The sequence below is a fragment of the Pogoniulus pusillus genome, chromosome 13 (assembly GCF_015220805.1).
Source record: "Pogoniulus pusillus isolate bPogPus1 chromosome 13, bPogPus1.pri, whole genome shotgun sequence".
Classification (NCBI taxonomy): Eukaryota; Metazoa; Chordata; class Aves; order Piciformes; family Lybiidae; genus Pogoniulus; species Pogoniulus pusillus.
The window spans coordinates 26,113,997-26,138,040 of NC_087276.1; the positions used below are offsets into that span (position 1 = coordinate 26,113,997).

Sequence of the window (24,044 nt, forward strand, 5' to 3'; positions counted from 1 at the left end):
GCTGTCTGCTGTGTATAGTACATAGGCCTGTTGGAACTGTTGCACTTAAGGAGTGATGCTGTTATGTAACCAAAGCTTCCCTCAGATTTGCCACTTGTTTGTTATATAAATAGCAGTAAGCCTCAATTATAGTCTGATTTTATGTTAGAATTCTGAAACATTGGCTAACACTGACATATTAACTTAAAAGATTGTTAACTTAAAGACTTCATCTGTGCAGCTCGAATAATGTCTTGCTCTGGACTTGTGTATCAGAGTGAGTTATGGAGATGTTTCTTTACTTGGTAAATATCTAAGCAAGGTTTTATGCCAGCACTGTGGCAATTGAGCACCAGAGCTACAGATCTAAATTCTTGGTTCTAGCTCTGTCCTCTGATCCCAAGATGGTCAAGTTATGAAATTTGACTCATCATTGAATAGAAAAATAAATTAATAGTCTATTTAAGTATGATACTACAAAATGTCATATCTGGTCAGTAGGAGGGATGAGAACTTGAAGTCCCTGACTTCTAATCTTGTCTTAAGACCCAATATGAAAAAAAAAACTAACAAAGTCCCAAGTAAGAACTCTTAACAAAATGCCACTTTTGTTTCAAGGAGGTGAATGATAGTTTGAGTTTTATTTAAAATTGAGAAGTAACATAAAGCAAAATGCAGCTAGGAACCTTTGCACATAATTCTGTGTCTATTGGCTAGCCCTGTAGAATTTGTCAGTTTGCATCTACAGAAGCTAAATGCTCAGGCTCACATTATTTGCAATTTTTTAAAAATAAGTGCTTATATGAGATGTGTTAATAGGACAGCTGCCTCCAGAACTCCTTGAGCAGTACAGTGTTTGGCTATGCCAGCACTAGTGTGTCTTGACAGTTACTGAGACTCAAAGTGAGGACTAAGCTGGAGCAGGAGGCAGTCACATTGTCTGTCACCTACACCAAGGAGTGCTTCACTTGGTAATCTCAGTTTTGCTTTAAGTGCCACTGAGAAGAACTTTCATTTAAAGTAGGCTGGATTCAAAACCACACAGAGAATCAAGGGTCATAAATCATTTTACACCAGAAATCACTTTGCACAAGTGGATTTTGCTAGAATTCAATCTCTTTTTCAGTGACAAAAGCTGTTCCCTCTTGCAGAGCCATCCATAGAAAGCTTTGTGATGGGTAAAATGGTTATTAGCTCTTCTTACATAGTTTCTACTATTAGAGAGAAATAAGATCCAGAAAGGTCATGAATTTATGACCTTTTCAAAGCAGTGGAAATGGGAAAGTGTTGGAGACTAGCAATTTGTTACAGTACTGACCTGAAGTCTTGACCAAGTATTAAAGCCCTCTGTACTAAGTGCTCTGTGGGAAAATAAAAGGATTCCTGCCATGAATTTCTCCTGGTCTTAAGTTATGATAAAATGCAGCAGCTGGATGAAATGTAGCCTATATGGAATTGGGAGGGTAAGTTGGAAAGTAATGAGCAGATCATACATAATAAATAAGTGGATAACAAGAAACGGATATGCCAACCATACGGGAGCTGAGATGGATATGAACACTGAGAGCAGTGCTACTGGCTGTTCTAGGACTCTGTGTAGTCAATTCCTGGCACTCAAATTTTTTAAAGAAAGAACGATTGTTAAGATCAGAAACTTAGGACAAAATCATTTCTCAAGGCTGTAAAACATACTGTGCATTAATGCCTTGCTGTCTAAGGATGCCAAAAGGTTGAAATTCAGACTTTGTGTGGTCCTGCTTTTTAACTTGTAGGTTCCTGGAGGTACATTAAAAAGCCTTGTATTTTTGTGACACTGTGTAAAGCTGCCTGTAGGAGTTTTTTGCTTTTGGCTCTTGGATGCCAATAAATCTTCACTGTATATTTGGTGTGGTTAAGGTGAATGAGAGAGGCAACTTCACAGGTACAGCTCCCATGCTGAAAATTCATTATGAGCATTTACATCTTGCCTAATGATTTCCGATTTTCTGTTTGAAAGCTGATTTTTTGGCACTTCTATTTTATTAAGAACAAATATTTTGTTGCCTTTACCTCTTAGTAATTGAGCCCATCAGAACTGTCTGGATGTCCCAAGAGATTTACAGAATCAATACTGTGCTTATCCTTAGCTCTCTCTGTATGCATATGGTAGCAGTTACAGTTGCATGTCTTACCTTCAGCAATAGCACTGAAACACAAAATTTAATGTTCTTAGACTGGAAACTTTTGGCTCCCAACTCTTCAGAGTAAATGCCACCCTGCTGCTGGAAAGAAGCTTTAATTTTATTAATGCATAAAATAATTAGAATAAATACTCAGTATGTCTTTGCAGAATTGTTGTTCTAAGCCCTAATTAGTGCTACTCTAAATCTTTCAGGACTGTATTGAATATAAGGATTTGTTCAGAGCAAGTACAGCTGTAATTAATCTTTGCATTCCCATCAAGAAATGCTGGCACATGCTGTGAGAAACAAGGAAGGAAACTTTCAGTTCAGGCTGTCTAAGCCAGTACCCAACTGCTGCTAAAAACCACTGGAGTAATCTCTTTATCCTTTTCTGTGTGCAGGAAAGTTCTGTGCAGAGACAAAGCCAACCCAGTGAGCAGCCTTTAGCTTTTGATTATGCTGTTTAATTTCATGTTCAAAAAGTTTCTAATGGATCTCAGTAATTCAAGAGACTTCAAAATTGGCAACTAGTACCTCCATAGAGATTCCCAGCAATGAGAATATATTCCAGAAATCTGAGCAAGTTAAGTACATTTAAAGGTGTACTCCTTGTATGACTAAAGGAGTATAATAAACAGTTCCTACTGGAATTTGGTGGAGGCAGGAGAGAGCTATGTTAAATAATGAGCACATGCATAGGTCAAAAGCATGGTAGCAGAAGGGGACAACTTTTATTCTAGTTGCAAGAAAGTGCCAACATTATTCAGACAAAAGTTAATATTTATCTGTTTGCTCTAAAGTCTGGAAACAACCAAACAATACTGTTTCACTTAACTTGTCAGACTGGTTTCAACCCTTCAGTCTCAAAGATCTAGCTGAAATGGAGTCTAATATTTGTGTTCTCATAATAAGGATATTCAGATTTTTTTTGGTGTGTTAAAGCTCTGTGCAGCACTTGAAAATTCAGCCAGGACTGGCTTTGCTGTGTAAAAAGAAAAGTGAGGGTTCATGCTGCCTGCTGTTTGCTAATAGCAGATTTTTGACCCTGTGTCTGGTTTCAGGAAATGAGGACAAAAAAAAAAACCCACAACAACCCACTGCAAGAGAAGGTGAATGGTTTTGTTAAGCCCATCTTCCTGCCACGGCTCACTCTGTGCTCAGAAGAGCAGTGCTGACGATGCACTTGAAAAAGCTCCAGTTTTACAAGTCAGCCTTTTGCACCTCATTTGTGTGCTCTCTGTAGTAACTCGGCTTTCTTTCATAATGGTCTGGACCTTGTCCGCTCCACCTAGAACTGGGACAGCAAGCAAGGGTGATCTCGGGGTCTTCCAGTAAGAGGTTAAGGCTTAGATTTATGGAAGGGGGCCACTGAATTTAATAGGATAATGGATAATGAATGCTTTCAGGCTTTCTTGAGTAGGATCAGGAACAAGTAACAAGCAAAAACTTAAAAACTAGGTCTGTTTTTATGAGGAAATCTTGGCTGTGTGAGAACAGATAATTGAATTTGTTCTTAATTTGTCACAGTGACAGTGGGTTACTGTTACTGAGTCTGTTTTCTTTAAAAGAGGAGGGCCAGGCAGAACACTGGAAAGGAAAAGACAGGTAGGACAACTAGTGATGACTTGCACAGTGGGCTATAATGCCTTCTTGCTAGCTATTCAGATCTTGATCCTTTTGCAACAAGTTCTTGAAAAGACTGTAGTTTTCTACATAGCTCATTGCTGTACCTTCACAAACGACTTCATGGCCTTCTTGACCTGGGAGCCCAGGACCAGACACAGTGCTACAGATGACTCTCATCAGGGTGGAGTAGTGGCAAAGGAAAACCTCCCTCAACCTTCTTGCTACACTCTTCTTGTGGCACCCCAGAATGCACAAAGCTGGCTCATGGTCATTCTGCTGTCCACCAGGACTCGCAGAAGACAGCGTGGTCTCCACCTTTTCTTAAGTTTGCAGCTGTACTTAAAGCAGCTCTGTGGAATAAACCTATTTTGCTCTATTCTTGACTTAGTATTTGGGGGAGGGGAGGGAAACTGCTTGGAAACATCATGCAAGATTTTCTGTTTGAGAAAGTGGAAAACATGTTGCTCTGAGAAGTAATTTATTGACACCTTTCAAATGTCTCCTCTGTATACAACACAGATTCCTGTAGTTCAGACTGTGGCAGACTTGTGCTTCACTTGGCTTTACTCCTGAACAAACTGTTGGTGTTTGTCCTTAGAAGGTCTGCTTTCCACCCCACCCCCAGAGCCTCTTCATTTGACTTGCTTTCCTTGATATTCACTTCATTCTGCTTTGGAAAACCCAGTAAAATCTCAGACTTGAAAAATAGTGTTTTCTTGATGGAACTCTTTCCCATTTAATTCCACCTCTGAATTCAGCATATTTAAGACTTTGATCCATGTAGTTTCATTCTGGTTGGAGCACAGCAGTGAATCAGTAATGATGCTGGATGTGAGCAGAAGGCAAAAGAGCCACCTACTGTATCCTCTCTTTCTGTCTTCTTTGTCCCAGTCCAGTACATGCATTCTAGTTTGCAAGGAGTTCAGATGTCTGTCCACGTGTCTGGACCATTTCCCTCTCTGCAGATCAGTAGGATGTGACCGGAGCCTTAATTAGGGTTGTTTTTTATAGGCCATTTGCTCAACAGCCTGTAGAAGTTCATTAAACCCACTTCAGTTTCCACTGTGTCTTGATTAATTTATATCTGTGGATGAGGCCTTAAGGTTTGAGCTAATTTACTTATTTCAAACTGCTTATTTCATCTTTAGGTTTGTTTTCAGATACTTAATTTGTATAAAGCAGATGCACATGAGGGGGAATAACATTAAAATTTTCCATTTGGTACAAGATCTCAGCAGTACTTGCAGGTTTTTTTCCTCCATCTGAGTACTTTCTAATAGACCTGAGGTTCAAGGTTTGTAGTAATTCATGGAATAACTTAGGTTTGAAGGGACCTTAGAGATCATCTACTCCAACCTCCCTGCTGTGGGCAGGGATGCTTGTCAGCTAGATCATGTTGCTCAAGTTCTCATCCAGTGAGGCTTGGAACATTCCATGGGAGGAGACATCCACAACCTTCCTGGGCCGCCTAGTCCAGAGTTCCAACACTCTCATGCTGAAGAACTTCTTCCTAAGATCCAGTCTAAACCTACTCTTCCTCAGCTTAAAACCATTCCCCCCTTGTCCTCTCACTAGGCACTCTTATGAAAAGTCCCACTCCAGCTTTCCTTCAAGTATTGGTAGGCAGCTCTAAGGTCCCCCTTGGAGTCTTGTCTTCTTTAGATTGAACAAACCTAGCTCTCTCAGCCTATCCTCATAGCAGACGTGCTCCAGCCCTTAGGTGAACTTTGTGACTCTACTCTGGACACCAGAAATGGATGCAGTATTTGAGATGGGCTCACACAAGAACAGTGTAAAGGGGAAGAAAAGACTCAACTGTAGATGCACATGGAATTGGATGGAGTTGCACGGGAACATAGATGTTGTTCATTCCCCATCTCACTTTGAGTCTTTGCTTGGGGATGTTTGGTCTTTTAGTGAATCAGCACCTGAGCAGCTTTAATTTTCAGCTCAGGTAAATCTATTTCAATTTTAGTTTCATAAGTGAAAGTAATGATGTGAGTTGTACGGATTGAAGTGAAAAATGCAGGAAAAGCAATCTTGAGTGTTTTGACAGAGCAGCTTGTCAAGTAACTTTAGGTTACTTAATCTTCATACTGAAGCATCAACAGTGCTAAGGTTTAAGTGAAAATTTGGAAGAACTTCCCTTTCTCATGCCAAAACAACCTTTAGCACAGGAGAGTATGTTTGGAAGAATTGCTATGTTGTGGCTGGATGTGAATAAATTAAGTGTTTTGAGATGTCTATAGATCAGATCAGAGAACACTTGACTTGATTACACATGGAAACTGAAGTTTATTTTGGATCACCAAAAGTTGCTTCAGGTTCACTATCACTTGTGCTGGACTCAACATGCGATGTTGTCGCTGGCACTGGAGCAGGAGAGATGAGGTTACAGGGAGGGCACTGCTTGGGTGAGACTTTCTCACAGACCCAAAGTACAGCTGTGAAGTAATGAATGAGGCAGCTTGACTGGTAGTGATTTAGGAGGGTTAAAAATGTCTCTAATGGTCAGACTTTGTAGAAGGCAACACCAGTCTCAATCATAGAATCAACCAGGTTGGAAGAGACCTCCAAGCTCATCCAGTCCAACCTATCTCTCAGCCCTGTCCAATCAACCAGACCATGGCACTAAGTGCCTCGTGCAGTCTCTTTTTTAACACCTCCAGGGACGGTGACTCCTCCACCTCCCTGGGCAGCCCATTTCAATGCCAATCACTCTCTGTGAAGAACTTCCTCCTAACATCCAGCCTATACCTTCCCCTGCACAGTTTCTCAGTACTGAGAGCAGGATAGTATGCATTGTGACATTCCCCTGGTTTGGGAAGTCTCTGGGAGAGCAAGCACAGTGACAGCTGGCTGAAATGGTGTCCTTCATAGCTCAGAGCTGGTCAGTCTTCAAGAATTAGCAAACACTGAGCAACTGCTGGAAATGGAAGGGTTTATTTCTAGGGCAAATGATTTTTGAAAGTCAGACAAGGGAACTGCCTTGAGGAATCCCTCAGACTTGTAAGCCTCGTGTTCTCTGTAGCTGAGTGCTGAGATAGTGGGAATGGTGAAAAACTTTGGACTAATGTAAGCAAGGTGGAATTGAATTACTTTGTTCTGCAGTTTCTTGCCTATGTGCTTTTATAGGAATTGAAACTACTGAATAGCACCCTTGAGTGCAACTGGGACTTCACCTCAGTCTGAGTTCCACCTAAAAACCTGACTTTCAAATATTAAGTAGCTTTTTTGACTCTTGCAAGATACAGCCACCATGAGAACATTTTTAAAGCCACGTTTTTAAATGGAATGATAAATGACTCTTTCCAATCCTTGTAGTCACCTTTTAACAACAGATGTAGAAAAACTCCAGTAAAATACACCTGAGATGATGTTTCCATAGAAAGCAGAGCATTGGAGCACTCTGCAACAGATGCTTTGATGTAGAAGTAGAGTAGGAACCATTGTACTGCTAGATACTCAAGGTCATGCCTGTTGTGAGTGCATTCAAGCTGCTTTGCTTTCCAGCTGGCTACATGCCATGGAAAAGTCCAAGCTCAACATTCTCTCATAGCTGGTGTTAGCTGTTTTTTCAGCCCACAAGATCTAAGATATTTACTTCCCATCTCTTGATCTGATAAGGTTTGAAAGGGAAACTCATTGGTAAACTTGTGACTTAGTCTTGATCAGATAGTCAGCACTGTTGACTGGTTTAATTCATAAGGTAATATTTTAATTGTTTTGCCAATGTCTATTCTAGTGCTGCAGATGTCTTCTGTAAACAAAGCCAAGTCTCAGGTTTGCATACTGAGCTGCTGAAAACAGTGTTGGACTAGGGTCATGTAATGTCATTGTGCATCTTTCCTGATGACTTGTGAAAACACTCAGTTGCTTCTATTGCTGAGGCACTATGTGGGCATGCCCATTTTGTGCATGGCAGCTGCCCACGGAGGTAAATTGGATGGTTTGCTAGCGATTGGTGAGAACCTTGAATCTACCCTGCTGTTTACAGCTCAGGACTTTCTTTTAGTTGTGGTAAGTTTGTTGCTTTCAGCTGCCTTCTCTTGTGCATTTTAGCTGGCTGTGCTCGGAATGAGAAGTCAAGCTGGCGTGTGTTAGTTCAACTTCACGGAGAACCTCCGGTGCTCGAGATGAAAGGGTTCTGGCAGCAGCTTTAGACAATGTATTCGCTCAGACAGTTGGCAGGGAAACAGGAAGGAATCCTTTCATGGGTTGCTTATGACTAGATCTGTCGTCCACTCGCGCCAGGATGAGTGTGTGTGTGAGCTGGGTACACTGGTGATGCTTCTTACAGTCATCAAAAGGGGGTTTGGTGTTGAAACATAACTGTGATTCTTCCACACAAACTGGGTATATGTCCCCTTGCACCTCCTCAGATCTTGCTAGCCTCTGGTCAGGGAAATCTTAGGAAATGTGAAGTCTAGGTAAGGATTTTTCTGGAATTAGTTTAAAAAGAGACAATAATTTAACCTTTTTGCATTGTGCTCTGCCTTTCTGTTTTGCTGGTAGCCAGTACTGTTTTGCACACCTGCTTTTCTTCTCCTCTTTGTAAATCTGTGAAACAGAAAAATCAGTGCTGAAGAGACAGTAAGTAGGAGTAAAATCAAAACAATAGCAATTTCTGTCCTTGTTTTGTCAAGCTTATAGTGTAGGATGAGCCTGCCTTAGTCTGTAACAGAAAATTCCTTTCCTTCTTGAGGCACTGTTGCTGGTCTGCCTATTTGAGACAAATGGACAGAACTATTAACATAGTATCAGGAGTCACTTAGCCCCTCGGTGTAGAACCATCAAGCATTTCAGTTTTCAAAAGTTACTACTTTTCCCTTGCAGCACTTTCAAAGAGTTGCTGTATTTTGTTGCTTTGAGAAGCTAACACACGTAGGAGTTGCTTTTCACCACAAGAGCTTTGCTCCTCTTGAGAGTGTCTCTTAACTGTGAGGTTAGAATTTCACTCAGTCACAGGGATCCATGAATCTTATCACTGATGTGGGAGCTCAGCTTAGCCCAGACCTTTTGATTAAAATAAAATATTTATCACTTTTTTAAATCCATCTGCTGTGAAGGATACAGTTTGGCCATTGTGTCATGTAGGGTGAGTTTATAGAAAGCCATCCTGACTTGGACAGGCAGAGGGTTTTTTTCCATTGCCTGTTTGTGCTGAGCTGACAAATAATAAATGTTAAAGACTATTCTCAAACCATAACATCTGCTACCTACACCATACAGCTAGGCAGTAGAAAGGAGAGGTCATTTTTAGAAGAAGCTTGGAACCAAATGGTACTTTTTAGTAGTTGGTATGTTTGCAGGGTACAGATAGCAGCAACTTGGATAAGCACTGGAGCTGCTGGATGGGAGCCAGTAGCTCAGTCTGTTGTTAAGGAGGAAGTTAAATAACACCAGAGAGATTTGCTAGCTAGAATTCTGTATGACTTAACTACAGAGAAGTGGTTAGTCTCTGCCTTGAAAGTGGTGATTGAATGAAAAATTAATGTTTGTCTTGTGTCAATAAATGTCAGTGCCCAGACAGGATGTGGAATATCTGTGGAGCAGAGCTGTGGCACAGAATGGACATCAGCATTTCAGGGCAATTTAGGCTACTTCAGCATCCTTCTGACTGGATTCTTAACAAGCACAGACTTGCTTATCTCCTTGGAAAATAAAACTGAATTCATCAGCTTTCACAGAGAACACACTTTTGGCTATAATGAGTCTGTGCCCTGATACCCGTGGGGCTGAATGGAAGGGCAGATTTAGAAGAAGTTTGTTTTAAGAGCCCACAAGTTTGGGGAGGGAGAGATGTGTGTAGGTGCCAGCCATGAGAATGTTCACCCTAGGCCTTCAGGGTTTGTGAAGGATGACTACTTCTCTTGGACAAAACCAGGGTGCAGAGGCAAGAGCTGTCTTGGTGCTCACTTTGAAAGGATGGCAGAATGTTAACCAGCTGCTTGTCCAGTAGGTCTCACTAAGAAAAATGTTTTCTGTCTCTGGTGAGGTTTTGGGTTCTAATCTCATTACTCAAAAACTCTGCTGACCTAATGTCTCCAACATCTTGTAAATAACTCCTGGTTATTTTACCCTTCTGCGACACTATTCTTGCCCTTCCCTTGGGGCTTTGCTCTTCGTGTCTGATGCTGTAACATTCAAACCCCTTATAGCCAACAGGTGATTGGCATCCCAAGAAACCTGGAAAAATTAGGTCTTACTTGTCTGAAAAACAAAGATTTCACTTGCAAGTTTGCATTAGCATTGCATTCTGTCAGCTAGTGTCACTGCCAGTCTTAGTGGCGTAGTACATGGCCAGCTTTGGGTGAAATTGTGTCAGTGCTTGACCTCCATCCTGTTTCTGATACTTCAGTAGTTGAAGGCTAGGAGAAGCTGGGATTCTTTCTGGAATGTCCTGTGTTTCCTCTGTTTTTCAACCCTGCTCCTAAATGTTTTACCACTTCTGGATGAGGAGTGGGATACAAACATGGCTGCTCTTTTATTTGGGTCACTTTTGCACTGCATATTCACCTGCAGTTTCTAGTAGTTACAGTGCTGTTTTCTCCACGTGCTTTGCTGTAGTTGTGGGAATCTCGTTAGATCTGTAGTACATGCTTCCTTGAAGTTTAGCATTTCCTTCCTCTGTGGATCAGTTCATCATCTGAAACAAGCTAAGACTGACATCTCTACCTTTGATAGTGTGCTGCAAATTTAGCAGCCAGAGACAGAATGATCAGGAAGGGCTAAATTAATATTATGTGAAGAAGGCCTTGAGATGACAAAGGGAAAAAAGCCAATTTAGAACAGAGGGTTCCCTTTCAAGTCTTTTTAGTTCAAAGCAGGACTCAGAGGAACTGCATTTTAGAAGGAAAATGTTGAAACTAGCTTGTGTTTTAGAGACTTGGACAGGGGGATATTTCACTGTCATTTGGGGCCTGACCAATTGCCACTTGGAATAACTGGCTGAGGGTTAAAGTGACAAGTTGACAAATTCAAACCTTGCAGAACATTTCATGTGACTGAGTTTCTGTGAGTATTTTAAAGCAATCTCCACATGGTCTGTTCTGCATTTCTTTCTTGGGATCTCTGCCCAAGTGTTTTTTCCTAGCTGTATGCAATGAGGTTATCAGTGGCAAAAGAAGTGATGCCAGATTAGTTACAATGCAATATTTCTATGGGAAGAGGTCTTATGTTCTATGAGTCTTGCCTGAGGGGATGTGAAATTCATAGTGAGTTTTTTCTTAGTTATCTTTTGGAGCTAATGTTAAGATGATGTTCATATGGTACAAAGTACAGAGAATAAAAACTTCATCTCTTTTGTGCCTTTCTCTTCTTGAGAATGCTGTTTTCAATATAGCCTAGCACATAAGAGTTGTAGTGCACTATTTCAACAGTATATATTTGTATTTTCACTTTACTGCTTTTTCCTTCTACTAGTCAGCTGCTAACCAGATTGTACTCTGTTCTCTGGCTTCACCCAAAGTTATACTGCAGATAGGGCAGTTTAAAAAAAGATAATCCAATAGTGATGCTGAATTGTGGAACTTGTGGGCTCATTTTAGGCCTTCTGTTTGTGTTTCTTGATTCCCCCAGTTCCCAGATGTGCAGTGACTCATCCTACTGAACAATGGGAACAGCATCTCCTATTCCTTCACTTGGTCCCAGTTGGCAAAACTGTTACTCAGAGGATATGTATTGCAAAGAGAGATGAGATTAGCAGTGAGAAAATGAATCATCCAAGTCCTTGTGGTGGCTCTTATGTGGTGAGCATGAAGTTAAGGAAGGCTAATGGTCTGTACTATGCTCTGGTGTGCTAAAAAGGACTCTCTGAATAATGTAAAATTCATAGCTCAGAGATCACTCTTCCTTCTCCCACCACTGTCCTGGAAAACATAGGACATGGATGGAAGACAGCACTTCAACTGTTTTTTTTTATCCTCCTTGCTAATAAATCACAAACAATAAAAGCTAGCTGATTTGTACCCACAGCAAAATAAAGGATGATCATTGAGGGCTGTGTTGGTAGAATCTTTCAAATGTCAGTACAGTTGACCTTCACTGACACACTTTGCCGTGACTGACAGAGTGGTGCTCTGCATCAAAGTACCGTGCCAGGTGAAGTGAAATAAAGGCTTTCAGGATTTAAGAGTGTTATTTATTAATATTGTTAGAATATTTTTAGGGGGGAAATAGTATACTAACAAGGAAATACAAGAAGATTTGAGTCTTTTAAAATCTGAAAAGACAGACCCGTGACAGTCTTTTGTGAATGTAGTTGATCTGAGGAAGTTTCTTGAGCTGCTGCAGTTTTTTCTTGACACAGCCTGTAAAAGATTAACACATCTGACCTGGGTCTTTTCTGTTTGTTGGTTTGGTTTGGTTTTTTTTAAGTGAAGACTCCATGATCCAATTATTTTTTTAATATATTTATAAATAACTCTGGCTTTCATTTCTGTTGCATTTCTTGCAAGCATCATTGAACATAGATTGCAGTGTTCAAAAAACTCAGCTGTTTCTTCACTAGAACCATTAAGATAGTGTGATTGAAGTCATCAATCTGCCTAAAGGTATTTTCAGTATCTGATGAATCAATTGCAAATATTTGCTGCTACTTCTGTAGGAAATCATGGTAGTGAACCAGAAATAAGTGGCTAAGATCTGGAAAAGGAGAGCATTTGAAGTGCTAAGCCAGCTTTTGAATGTAGTTGAATGGCTGGAGAAACACTAAGAATTTGTGCTGAGCAAGCTAAACCAGTTTGTTTATGGTCTGTGTCTTCAAGAGAGGCAATACAGAGAGGGGTAGCTTATACTTCTATTTTGGCAATAATTTTCCCTGAGTGGAAAACCTTTGAACAATTCATCAACTTCAAAACATGCATACAGGTAGTTATATATACACACAAACACGTGCATATGTTTGTGTGTGGGTATAATACCCAAAGCATGAGAGAGCTTTGGATAAATAGCAATTCATTGATGGCATTCAAAATTGCATTGAAGTGTGGCTTGATATCAAGCTAAATAAATTTGGTTTCTAATTAGTATTGCAATCTATTTTTCTTGGATGATAAGGCAGGAATTTAAAGATGAGGCAACAATCAGCTAATACAATTATTCTGATTAAGAATACTAACACAAAATAGTCCTAACACCTGGACCTTCCATATTTCCTTCATTTAAATACATGGCAGTTTGTTCACCAAGTCAGCTGGTGCTGTCTGCAGTTGTTCTCTGCTGCCTGCTTCATGAACTGAAATCCCCCAGGGGCTTCTCATAGGCAACTATGTTTTCTGTGAATCACACTGAGATGTAGGACAAGGTTGTGCAAGAAGTCTTTGGAGCAGCAACTGAATCCACACACTTCCATATGCCATAACGCAGGACTTAACCCGGGAATCATCCTTCAAGTAGGGGAATTTTGAGTGTGTGATGTGGGCTTGGGAGTTTGGTTTTGTTTGTTTTGGGTTTTGTTTTTTCCCCCTTCAGGTTTGTGTGCTCTGAATGTTTGAACTCTTCTTAATATTTTGAGCTTCTTTCAGGAGCTTGCTGGGGATTTATTGTTTTGACTGGAAACATTTGGATGTAAGTAGGGGATGTCTTTGAATTCTGTGCTAGACAATAAGGTTCAGGCATCTTTAGATCTGTCAGACCATGCATACAGTGTTCACACCTGTTCCAGTAACCTGACTTGTTTACCCAGCTATCCATGTGTCTTGTCATTATCTCTTAAAATTTCCCAGAATGAATTCTTTGGTGTAATGGCAACGTTAGGAAGAGCTGTAGAAGAAACTAGAGAAATGTTTCCCTAAGGCACTGCAGAAATGAAGATGCTGGGGTTTTTTTTCATTAACCAGATTGTTTTCTTACCTTCTTATAAATGTGCAAAATGTTAAACTGATTGATGTGTGGGGCAGGAAATGGGGGGAGGCAGAAGCTGTAAATCAGGTAAACTCACTTGTGTGTCCCAGCAGTTTACATGCTTACAGCTGTTTCCTGCTCAGCGTGGGAGGGTATCTGGACAAGGCAAGGACTCTGAGAGCAACTGGGTAGAAAACAGAAGCAAGTTGTATCAGACACAGCCATTTGCAGTTGTGCTGCACATCTAAAGGCATCATATGGACAAAGCACAACAGAGAAAGAGGCATTTTATTTTTTATATATATATATATGGGGGTTTGTTTCTTTTCAGGGGTGTTTTCATGGTGGCTTCAAGTGACCTTTCTTTTTGGGCTCTCCCATCTACTAAACATGACTAATGCTGTACAGGAAGACCTTTTCTCTTATTCATGCAGTCTGTGGTATCTCGTCTGATCAAACAGAGTGCCAAAAAATACAGGAAATTACTTTCACCTTATGAAAATTCATGATTGTAAGGAAGCTCTTAGAGCAATTGTTCTTTGGAAACCTTCCCCCCTCTCCAAAAGTAATTTTTTTTTTTTTTTTTTTTTTTTTTTTTTTTTTTTTGTTGCTAGCAATCCACTGTAAATCTTTTGCCATACATGGAAGTTTTTGGCAAATGTGTGTCCTCTCTCCTTTATGAAAAGACACCTCTGGTTTTGGATGTTAAGAAATAATAAGCTACAGCTCTTTCTTGTCTATGCCTTATGCTGAAAGTATGTATTTGTGCAGGACATTGAATCCTCTGGTCTCCAGTTTGATGCTCCCAAATGAAATGTAGAATTAGTATCTGTTTACAGTTGTACTGAAGCGGAATAATTCTGCTCTCCCAAGCCCATGGTGTAGAGGAGATCAGATGGTTTGGATTCATAGAACCAGTCAGGGTTGGAAGGGACCACAAGGATCATCTAGTTCCAACCCCCCTGTCATGGCCAGGGGCACCCTGCCCTAGATCAGGCTGCCCACAGCCTCACCCAGCCTGGCCTTAAACACCTCCAGGCATGGGGCCTCAACCACCTCCCTGGGCAACCCATTCCAGCCTCTCACCACTCTCATGCTGAACAACTTTCTCCTCACGTCCAGTCTGAACCTCCCCACCTCCAGCTTTGCTCCATTCCCCCTAGTCCTGTCACTACCTGATAGCCTCAAAAGTCCCTCCTCAGCTTTTTTTTTTTTTTTGTAGCCCCCCTTCAGGTACCAGTGTAAGAATTTACATCTTGCTCTTGGAATCTGAGACAGTGTTTTGAAACTGTTCTTTTTCTGAATTACAGACTTGGTGATGGCAGTTTGGTTGTTGCTGACACAGCCCTGATCTTTGACATATGAAATGTGGTTTTCTGCCTAAAAACATTGAAAGGCAGCAGGATTTTCTGGTTTATCATTCTTGTGACATGGTTACAACTGTAGGACTCATGTCCTCAACCGTGAAGAATACTTTCATCTGAAGAAATGAAAGGGAAGTGCTTGAAGGAGAATGGGCTCCTGCCAGAGATATTTTCACTCCAAAAGTAAAGTATGTGCAGGGCTCCTCATATCCACTAATGTGAAGTGGCACTTGATTTGAGTGTGATACACGAGCAGGATTGCTTAAAAAAAACAACCCAGCCAACAAAACACAAACCCCACAAAACCTATTAGGCATTTTCACACAAGAATAAATGTTCTTTGTTAGCATTACTGATTTTCTTCGCAATATAATTGCTAAAGGATTTTGTAGGAGATGAGAAAATCCATTGTTAAAACTCTTTGAGTCTAAAAGAGAGTCTTTCATAATGTTTCCTTTTTCTTTTTTTGACAAGCAAGTCTAGCTTAAATTATCACAAATTGTGGGTGACTTAAATATTTCTCTTTTCTAAAGATATGCCAAGCAGCCTAGGATGTGCTTTTGTTCACTGTTATGAATTTTAAACAAAACATACTGGTTTCTTTATAAATGTGTTTCATTTTCACTCCCACCCGGTGTCAATTAACTGCATTCATCATAGAAGGAGGAAAAAAACCCTAGTTCTTTAAGCTAAAGGACTTATTTCAATAGCACTTTCTTTCCATTCTAAAGATTTACTAGATTTGGGTGTTTATTCTGATCTTGTTAGACATAACAGAGTTGCTTTTAAAAGAAACACTACTTTACTACATGTCAATGGTTGATAATGGCAGCTCCACTTCATTATCAGCAGCTCATGTGCATTAAACTATGTAGTACTTCTGTTGCAGCTCCTGAAGCATATCAGGATGTTGTCCAAGCCTCCACTTGTGATCTGCTCTATTAGACCTCAGTGCATGGTGGGAGCTGGACTTGCTATCCTAGAAACCAGCTTAGTTCCCATCTCTTTCCTTTTTCACAGGGTGAATCGGTGAAATACTTCTTGGATAACCTGGATCGAATCGGTCAGCTGGTAAGACCTACCTTCTCTTTCTGAACCCAGAGATAATGGAGGCCTGGGTGTGCTGTCATTAATGCTTTTTGGTAATGTAGGATTTGGAAGAAATGCTGGTTGTGGAAGTTGTATTTCTGCATGTGTTTTATCAGTCCTTCTGTGCAGTCTCCGGATCTCTTTGTCTTAATCTAAAGGATGATGTTACTGAAGGTAGCAGAATGAAACCTTACTAAGTCAAAAATGCTAGTGCTGGTAGGATTCAAAATCTGTGGCGAAAATAACTCTCAGGAGATGTGCAGGAGATAAAACAGGAGATGATTTTCCTAAATAGCAACAGTGATAAACTTCCGAAGCACAAGTCACTCTGCAGTGGCAGGCTGGGCCACAACCTGCATTAGAACATGTTGCTGTACTTGCTGGTCATAGAGCATCAAACCTGAAAGAGGTGTTTCCACTAAAGCTTGCAAGATAGCCACTGTGAGAACAATGAGCTGTGGAAAAAATTAAATTAAAAAACCCAAATGCTTTCAGTAGTGACTTGATCTGCTTTACTGAACACAACTTAAATGGCTATAACGCTGGAGTTAAGAATGTCGGAATGAGAATGAGAAGCTTGGAGGATCAAAATTTGAACAAAGGCCACAGCCCTGTATTTGTAGTCTCGTATGTCTCTGGATCTCCTCTAGCTGTTTACCACTGTGGTGAGGGTCAATAGTCCATGATGTTGAAGCTGATAATTCATCCATCACTCGTTAGTTAAAAAATCTTGATGACTTTCCCCATCGCTTCATTGTTCTGCCATTAGCCAGCATTGGTGAAGGACTTCTTGTGATGCTTCTCCTTTCTTTTACAGAACTATTTCCCCAGCAAGCAAGATATTTTGCTGGCTAGAAAAGCCACCAAGGGGATAGTAGAGCACGATTTCATCATTAAAAAAATACCTTTCAAGATGGTGGATGTAGGTGGACAGAGATCTCAGCGTCAGAAGTGGTTCCAGTGCTTTGATGGAATAACTTCGATTTTGTTCATGGTCTCCTCCAGCGAGTACGATCAGGTGCTCATGGAAGACAGGCGCACAAACAGACTTGTGGAGTCCATGAATATCTTTGAGACAATAGTCAATAACAAGCTTTTCTTTAATGTTTCTATTATCCTATTCCTCAACAAGATGGATCTTCTTGTAGAGAAGGTAAAGACTGTCAGCATTAAGAAGTATTTCTCGGACTTCAAAGGCGACCCTCACAGGCTAGAAGATGTTCAGCGTTACCTGGTGCAGTGCTTTGACAGAAAGAGGAGGAACCGGAGTAAGCCTCTCTTCCATCACTTCACCACTGCCATAGACACTGAAAACATCCGTTTTGTGTTCCATGCCGTGAAGGACACCATCCTTCAAGAGAATCTGAAGGATATTATGTTGCAGTGAAGGAGAGCAGCCCGTGTTCTGTTAAAGTTTGCTGGAGGGTTAGATCAAAGTTTTTGTCCTTTCTTTATGGCCCTTGCATGTGGTGTAGGACCCATGCTAATTACTTGGCTCAGGAGTGCTGTTAACTAGCCAGTCCAAACAGAGGAGCTATAGGCCGAAGGAGTCAAATGTTGATGTTAGCTACTGAATCATTTGGACTAGAAACACTACTGAAACATGGCCGTGGTGGGTTCTGTACCTAGGTTGGAACGCTGAATAACACAACCACCTTCTGCCTTCTTAGAAAAAAGAAATCTCTGACAGACCATGTGTGGAAGACACGTTGTTTTACATGAATATGCTCATTTTTCAGAGACACTGGTTGTACAAACTGCCTTTTTTTTCCTTTTTGTAGTTTGGAGGTGCTGAATTGATCAAACTAATCTTAACAGTATGTGGTTGGAAGCTGTATTAGAGAATGTTAATGGAAGTTCCATTCTTAATCTTTAGGTCTAAGCAGATTTTTTTTGGTGCGTGTTCAGCTTCGCTGAGGGTCTGGAATCCACTTATCAATGTGGATGCACAGCTCTTGTCTGAAGGTTTTGCTTGAGTCTTCTGAGGCAGAAGTCCAAAACTGTGTAAGGAAATCCATGCTGGAGTAACTTGGATGAGAAGTTGAGGCCTCGCTGAGATGGTGAAGGGTTCATTTTGCACTATGTGAAGGGGCATCACATCACAGGGAAACTGATCTCCTTGGTGAAGTGGCCTGTGCTAGAACACAGTGGGTGCTCGAGAGAGATGTACTTTGGGGAAACTCAGCACTGTTCTCACACCCACAGCTGGCAGCATTTGTGAAGGTTCAGTGTCTCTAATGACAGGGCTTTATCTATAGTCAAAACTTGGAAAGCTGATTAAACTCTTAAGAAAAGGTTTTGGTAGCAGAGCAGCTGCTTGATTAGTTCCCAACAGCTGACCTTATAGGAAGACTGAACACCCTAGAGATCCCAGTTTTACAGCTGCACTGATGTATTTGGACAGCAAGACCTTGCTGTATAATTAGCCTTTAATCTGTGTCTTAATGGGATCTTTAGCCTGTAGTAATGCACATAGAATTCTGAGTACAGTCAGGTTTGGAGTTGCTCGTTTTGGGCAATGGGTTGTGTGTAAAACTGCAAGAGGCTGTGAAAAATGTTGATATGAACTGTTCATTTCCTAGCTCTGTCTGTAACTAACTGTCAGGTGCCTTTTACTGTGTACAGACACATCAGAACTTTTCTCCTGCAGTGAGGTACATGGACAAACTGAAGATCTGCCTTTTATGTCAGCATTGTAGCGCTATCTTCGAGGTAACTTTCACAGATAATTTACTGTGCAATTTATATCACAGCTTTTATCCAAGAATAAAACCTGAAGGGCTGTTTGTACCCACAAAGAGTCAGCAGATTCCCTGGAGTTCTTCTCCCCTTTGAGTTTGTGATGGCAAACATCAAAACAAGCAACATTTGACTTCAGCTGGTAACCCCCTGGGAAATGCGCTCAGAAAAAAGCCCTGTTCCGTTGTCCTTTCATGTTCATTTGGATAAAATCTGGAATCTTTCTTCCCCTCTGAAGCTTGCAGATGTTCATATCAGTATTTTTGTGTCATTTCCTAATGTATCAGTCTCTTGGCTTTCCTTGTGCAGGCTTCAGAGTGGCAAAGATGTGTCCATTTCAGTGCTGCATAACACACACGGTATCGAGGTAAGGAGCAACTGAAAAGTTGCAGATGGGGAAAATCTAACTTAAATTTGAGCAAACTTAAACAGGAATTAGCTTCCTTGTACAAGTCTTACTTTTGCCAGGACCAACTCTTGTCTTTTAAATATTTATTCATTTTTAACCTTGAAGGGGAAGAACGCTATGTGACTCGAATGTTCAGGTGGGGCAGAAACTCTTAGGAGTATTACGTTTGAGAAGGAGAATGTTTCAACAGAGTGATGCAACTCATCAGGTTTGTTTTTCTTAGCTGGATCCACTTTTTGAGCTGAAGATTAAGACTATTTTCAAAGCTTTCAGGTATTCTTGGAGTTCTTTGTAGTGGTTTCCACTTCACACAAAGCTGGGAAAGGGGAGGCAGTTGATCTGACTTGACTTCTAGGTTGACTTGGCTTTATTTCCTAGCTTGTCATGAGCTTTGGTCTTTCACTTAATTTTCTAGATGGGTTAGTAGTTGTGCTTATGTTCCCAAATGAGTTAAAGATTGCCTTTCAACTATTTTTTTTTCTCAAGAATTACCTCAGTTTTGTATCTGAATCTACTGTAGTTTTACCTGGGAGGCATGGAATTTCCTCTTCTGTTTTTCTCTTCATGCTCATCCATGAGTTTGTATTCTTAGTTACCTTATGGAGCTAAAACTCTGAACAGAGCTAGTAATGCAGCTTCAACTTAATCTTCACCTGGAAAAGAAACAGCATGAAATATCTCATATTGAGCTCTAGAGCTTTTTTTGTTGTTGTTTGTATGATACAGCAGTTTTGCACAGTAAATCAGTTTTATGGAACCAGTTTGATCACCTCTAGCCCATTCTTGCCTGCCTTTTTTTATCAATTAACTGGGCCCTAGTGTGATGCTGTAGACTGCAGATGAAAATCAGTAGCTTGGCTCTGTGGACTGTCTTCTGTCAAACTGACAGTGATGATTCACACCAGGAACCCAAGATGAGGAAACTCTTGTTACAGTCAAGCACTTCTTAAGTTTGCAGAGGATCTGGCCTGTGAGTAGAAAGGGCTTTTAGTGGCACCTTTCTCTGCAAAATATACTTCACTTCTTGCCACAACTGAAAAGCTTTGTGTTCAGTTCTTTCCAAGGTAAGCTATAGACTAATCAAGCCAGAAAATCATGTTATGGTAAATCAGTTAATTACTAAAACAGAACTTAGGTAGGTTGGGTTGTACATCTCAGGACAAGCTTGGTCAGTTGCTTAGTCCTCTTAGAAGAAACAAATAGAAAACTTTAAGTGACATCCTGAAGAACATTGCAGGTAAACACAGCTGGAGAGAACATCTTTTTTTTTCTTAACTTTGTAGGCTTATTGTTCATTTGGCTGTTCAGGAAATAGGTCACAGGCAGGATGATAATCAGATGGAGACCTTGAACAACTACTCTATTTAACAAAAAAAAAAAAGGCAGCCTTTTGCTGTCCCTTCTCTGACACCCACAGGTCAATGACCAGTGATGGGGTGTTGTAACCCGGTTGTCTGGCAGGGACAAAGAGAGGAAGTGCTTGCAGTATTTGCTTGCAGAAGAGACTTATGTAATCTTGCCATTTAAGTAGAAAAAATAACTGGGAGTGATTTCTCAAATACTGGTTTTATTTGTTGTCCTCAAAACAGGCTTTAAGCTAATGTAGCTTGTCAGTCAGTACTCCTTCAGATTACAGTGCTGTCACTCTGAACACTTCTTAGGTGGCATTACGAGGTGACACGGTGAATTGGAACTCAAAAGGAAGAGTAGTTTTCTGTATGTGTCACATTTAATAGGCAGTTGTCACTTTGAAGAGGTTAATTAATTCTTACTGTTGAAAATCAATTAATCTCAATTACAGAATGGAAGTTACTGACCACTCAATTTTACAGCGCAGCTCAAAGATGCCTCCAGTTTTGCACGAAGAATTGATCTTATTTTATTTACTGTGGCAGTGTAGATTTGACTTGATAATGTATTTAGGTTATTTTTTTTACATGCTGCTGTGTAAAACCTAGAGGTAGGCATGTTGTAAGCATGAAGCAGCTCCTGAAGACGATTGTTCACAGGTTGAGCCAACTGAAGCCTGCATTTTGGATAAGCACAAAGTGGAGAAACTAATGGGGGGAAAAACGTAGTTCAGTCAAGTAGGAAGAGTTCATCTGTGTGCCCTGCAGACAAATGTAATTTCAGTAGCACAGCCATAGTATTTTAGATGAAAAACAGTACATCTGAAAAGCATGTCCCATCCTGTTTGTGTATCATCCCCTTGTCCCCATCCCCCTGGATATTCACCAGTCCTGGTTACTGTAATGTAGAATGAACAGAATAGGCATGGAACCTCTGAAGAAACCAGCAGTTTTCTTTAGTGACAGCAACCTTCCACAGAATATCACTTCAGTAGAAAAGCCCTTTGCTGCCTTTGATGTCTGTCTTTTCTATGTATGTGCCTCTAGTTCTCCTGGAAGAACATCATTCTGTTGTGTGCATCTCCAGGATTCCTGTAAAAGGCCCCTGTGATTTTTCAGGTAGTGAGTTTTGACACCTAACTTAGCTTTGCTTGTATCATCATCTCTTCAGGAGTACTTAACCAGGTTGATAGACCATTTGATGCTTGCCAGCTTGAGACACAAATATGATATGCAAAACCAGATCCACACAGGGCAGCTTGTCATGTAAGCCAAACACTGATCTCTCATGATGAGCAGTACCTTGATTCCTCTTAAGTTTTAATAGAAGCCTCTTTTCTATGTCATTTTTCCTAGTATCAAATCAGATGGTGTAGTCAGGGAGTTTAATATAGCACTGCCAACTCTTTACCTCAGTACACTCTTAATTCTGTAACACAAAGTGGTGGGTAGGGTGTTTCAGTAGCAGCTATAAGACATCTGTGCCTACTTTTGTAACTGAGTTTTCAACAGATTTCTAGGGAGTATCCATTATGGAAGACTGCCATGTTCTGGGACAGACTTGTCCTGAGTTCATATTGACTCCATACACTCTAGATGAGGGCTGTCTAGCCTAATGAGGAAGTAATTGGCAAGACCTAGTGCTTTTTTGATATTACTTGTTTTGTGATTAGCTGGAGTGATCTCTGCTTTGTGCTGTGAAGTGGGCACTTTGTTTTAACACTAATCTGTTGTTTTACATAGATGGAAATGAGTGAAGCCAGGATATTTGGAGCTGCAACTGCTGCTCTGCTCACCAAGCGATGCTGTCTCTTTGCTCATCTTGGTGGCTGGACAGTTCAGCTTGATTCTTGACATTTTTATCTTTCCAGTGGCATTTGGAAAGCAGTGTTGGAGTTTGTGTGTTGATATGGTTGTGTTCTTACTGGGTGGGGAGTATGGAGGTACTAGATTGTCAGTGCTAGTGGTGCTGTGCCTGTCTTGACCGACTGTATCACAGTCAAGCTCTTAGCATATGACTGAGGGTCATATCTTCCATCTGATGTGAAAGTATTCACAGTCAGAGAGAAAAGAGCAGCAGCACTGACTGCCAAGGTGGGCATTCTGGTGAAAAAAAGCCAAAGTATGTTGGTAGAGAGCAAAAGAGGGGAGCTATCTTTAAACAGATCCCAAAAGCTCAAAGACTGACTGTATTGAAGTGAAATGCCATCCACATTAACCCCAAAAGCTTTGGGTGGCTCCAGAGAGCAATTGGCTGTGAATTAACAGCAGCAGGCTGGTCATGCTGGCCCTGCTGCAGCCGCACACTCTTTCTTTACAGGCTCTCTTCATCTGTCTATAACCGGGTGCTAAACTCACTTTCTGCTAAAGTACAATATGCAAACCCCTGGCCAGACAGTGCATCTTACTCCTTTCTAACAACTGCCTGATCTTATTCATGATACCAGAGCAAGAGAAGTATTTGGGAGGGAGTGGCTAGGTGAGAGACTGTTCCCACCATTTGAAAGAAAACTACAACTGACAGAACAAAATCTGGGGGTAAGTAGGACTTGGGAGAGCATCTTCTGAGAGAAGTAAAATATGGGATGTAGCGCCGCCCCTCAGCTGAAGGCCTCCTGTCAGTCTCTTGTGTTGAGCTTTTATGCAGGTGGTTGGGCACAAAAGCTGGGAGAAGATAGGAGGAGAAAGGGGATGTGGAAGAGAAATGATCTGGTAGCTCATGAGAGTTGAAAGGTGCAGTTGGTGGACTTGTGTTTGAAAACGTGTTCAAACTCCCACTCACGCTAAAGCCATTAACTCTCTGGGGTTATGAGCATGCTTCCAGTGAACAGGTTTTGTTACCTGGGATGTGTATGAGCTCAAACTGATGATAGATGTGAAAAAGCATTTCTGGAGACTCCACTTGAAATGGCTAGTATTTATTGCTCTTGTGATGAGTTGTCTTGTTTATGGAATCAATATGTATGAAAGCAAAGTGACAAAACACAAAAGCTATCTCATGACACAATCATGTAGCTAGGAAGCCAATTAATGTTATCTTTTCTCCTGCAATGTACTTGTTCTCTGGTGCCTATGCATTGTAACACACACACTATGCAATATCAGTCTTTTTTTAAAACCAGTTCACTGCACTGGGCAAGAAAGGCCTGAGTTTAGCCTTAATTTTCTAACAATTCACAGGAAAGTACTTAAAACAGTGACAAACTAAAAGAAGGTGACAAATACATAAAGTAAAAGCACAGTTCCAGACTGCTCACATAAGTGTCTTCTAGCACCAAAACAGCATCCATGATAGAAGCAGCTACTTGCTGTAATAGTTTCAATTTATGAAAACTGTGTACTAGATAAAATTATATTGTGATGTGTAAAAAGTGTATTTTATAGCTTTGGTGACTTAGTTTACTGTTTTGTATATATGAATTTTATAAATCTATTAAAACTTGACTTGTTATACTGTTCTTTATGGGGTTTGTCTTTCAAG

General features: G+C 40.7%; 1 protein-coding gene across 2 annotated transcripts in view; it reads left to right on the forward strand.

Moving 5' to 3' along the window:
• GNA12 (G protein subunit alpha 12) overlaps positions 1–23,757 on the forward strand; it is a 43,409-nt gene extending 19,652 nt beyond the window's left edge. The window contains exons 3-5 of one of the 2 annotated variants that reach the window (XR_010304583.1): positions 15,998–16,048; positions 16,884–19,172; positions 22,307–23,757. Coding sequence is in view for 1 of the 2 variants with exons in the window: in XM_064153654.1 (XP_064009724.1) it covers positions 15,998–16,048; positions 16,884–17,453 (621 nt within the window). In the remaining variant the exon portion in view is untranslated. Of the gene's footprint in view, positions 1–15,997; positions 16,049–16,883 lie in introns of both variants that reach the window. The other variant, XM_064153654.1, reaches the window with a different exon arrangement.
• The last annotated feature ends 287 nt before the right edge of the window (positions 23,758–24,044 follow it).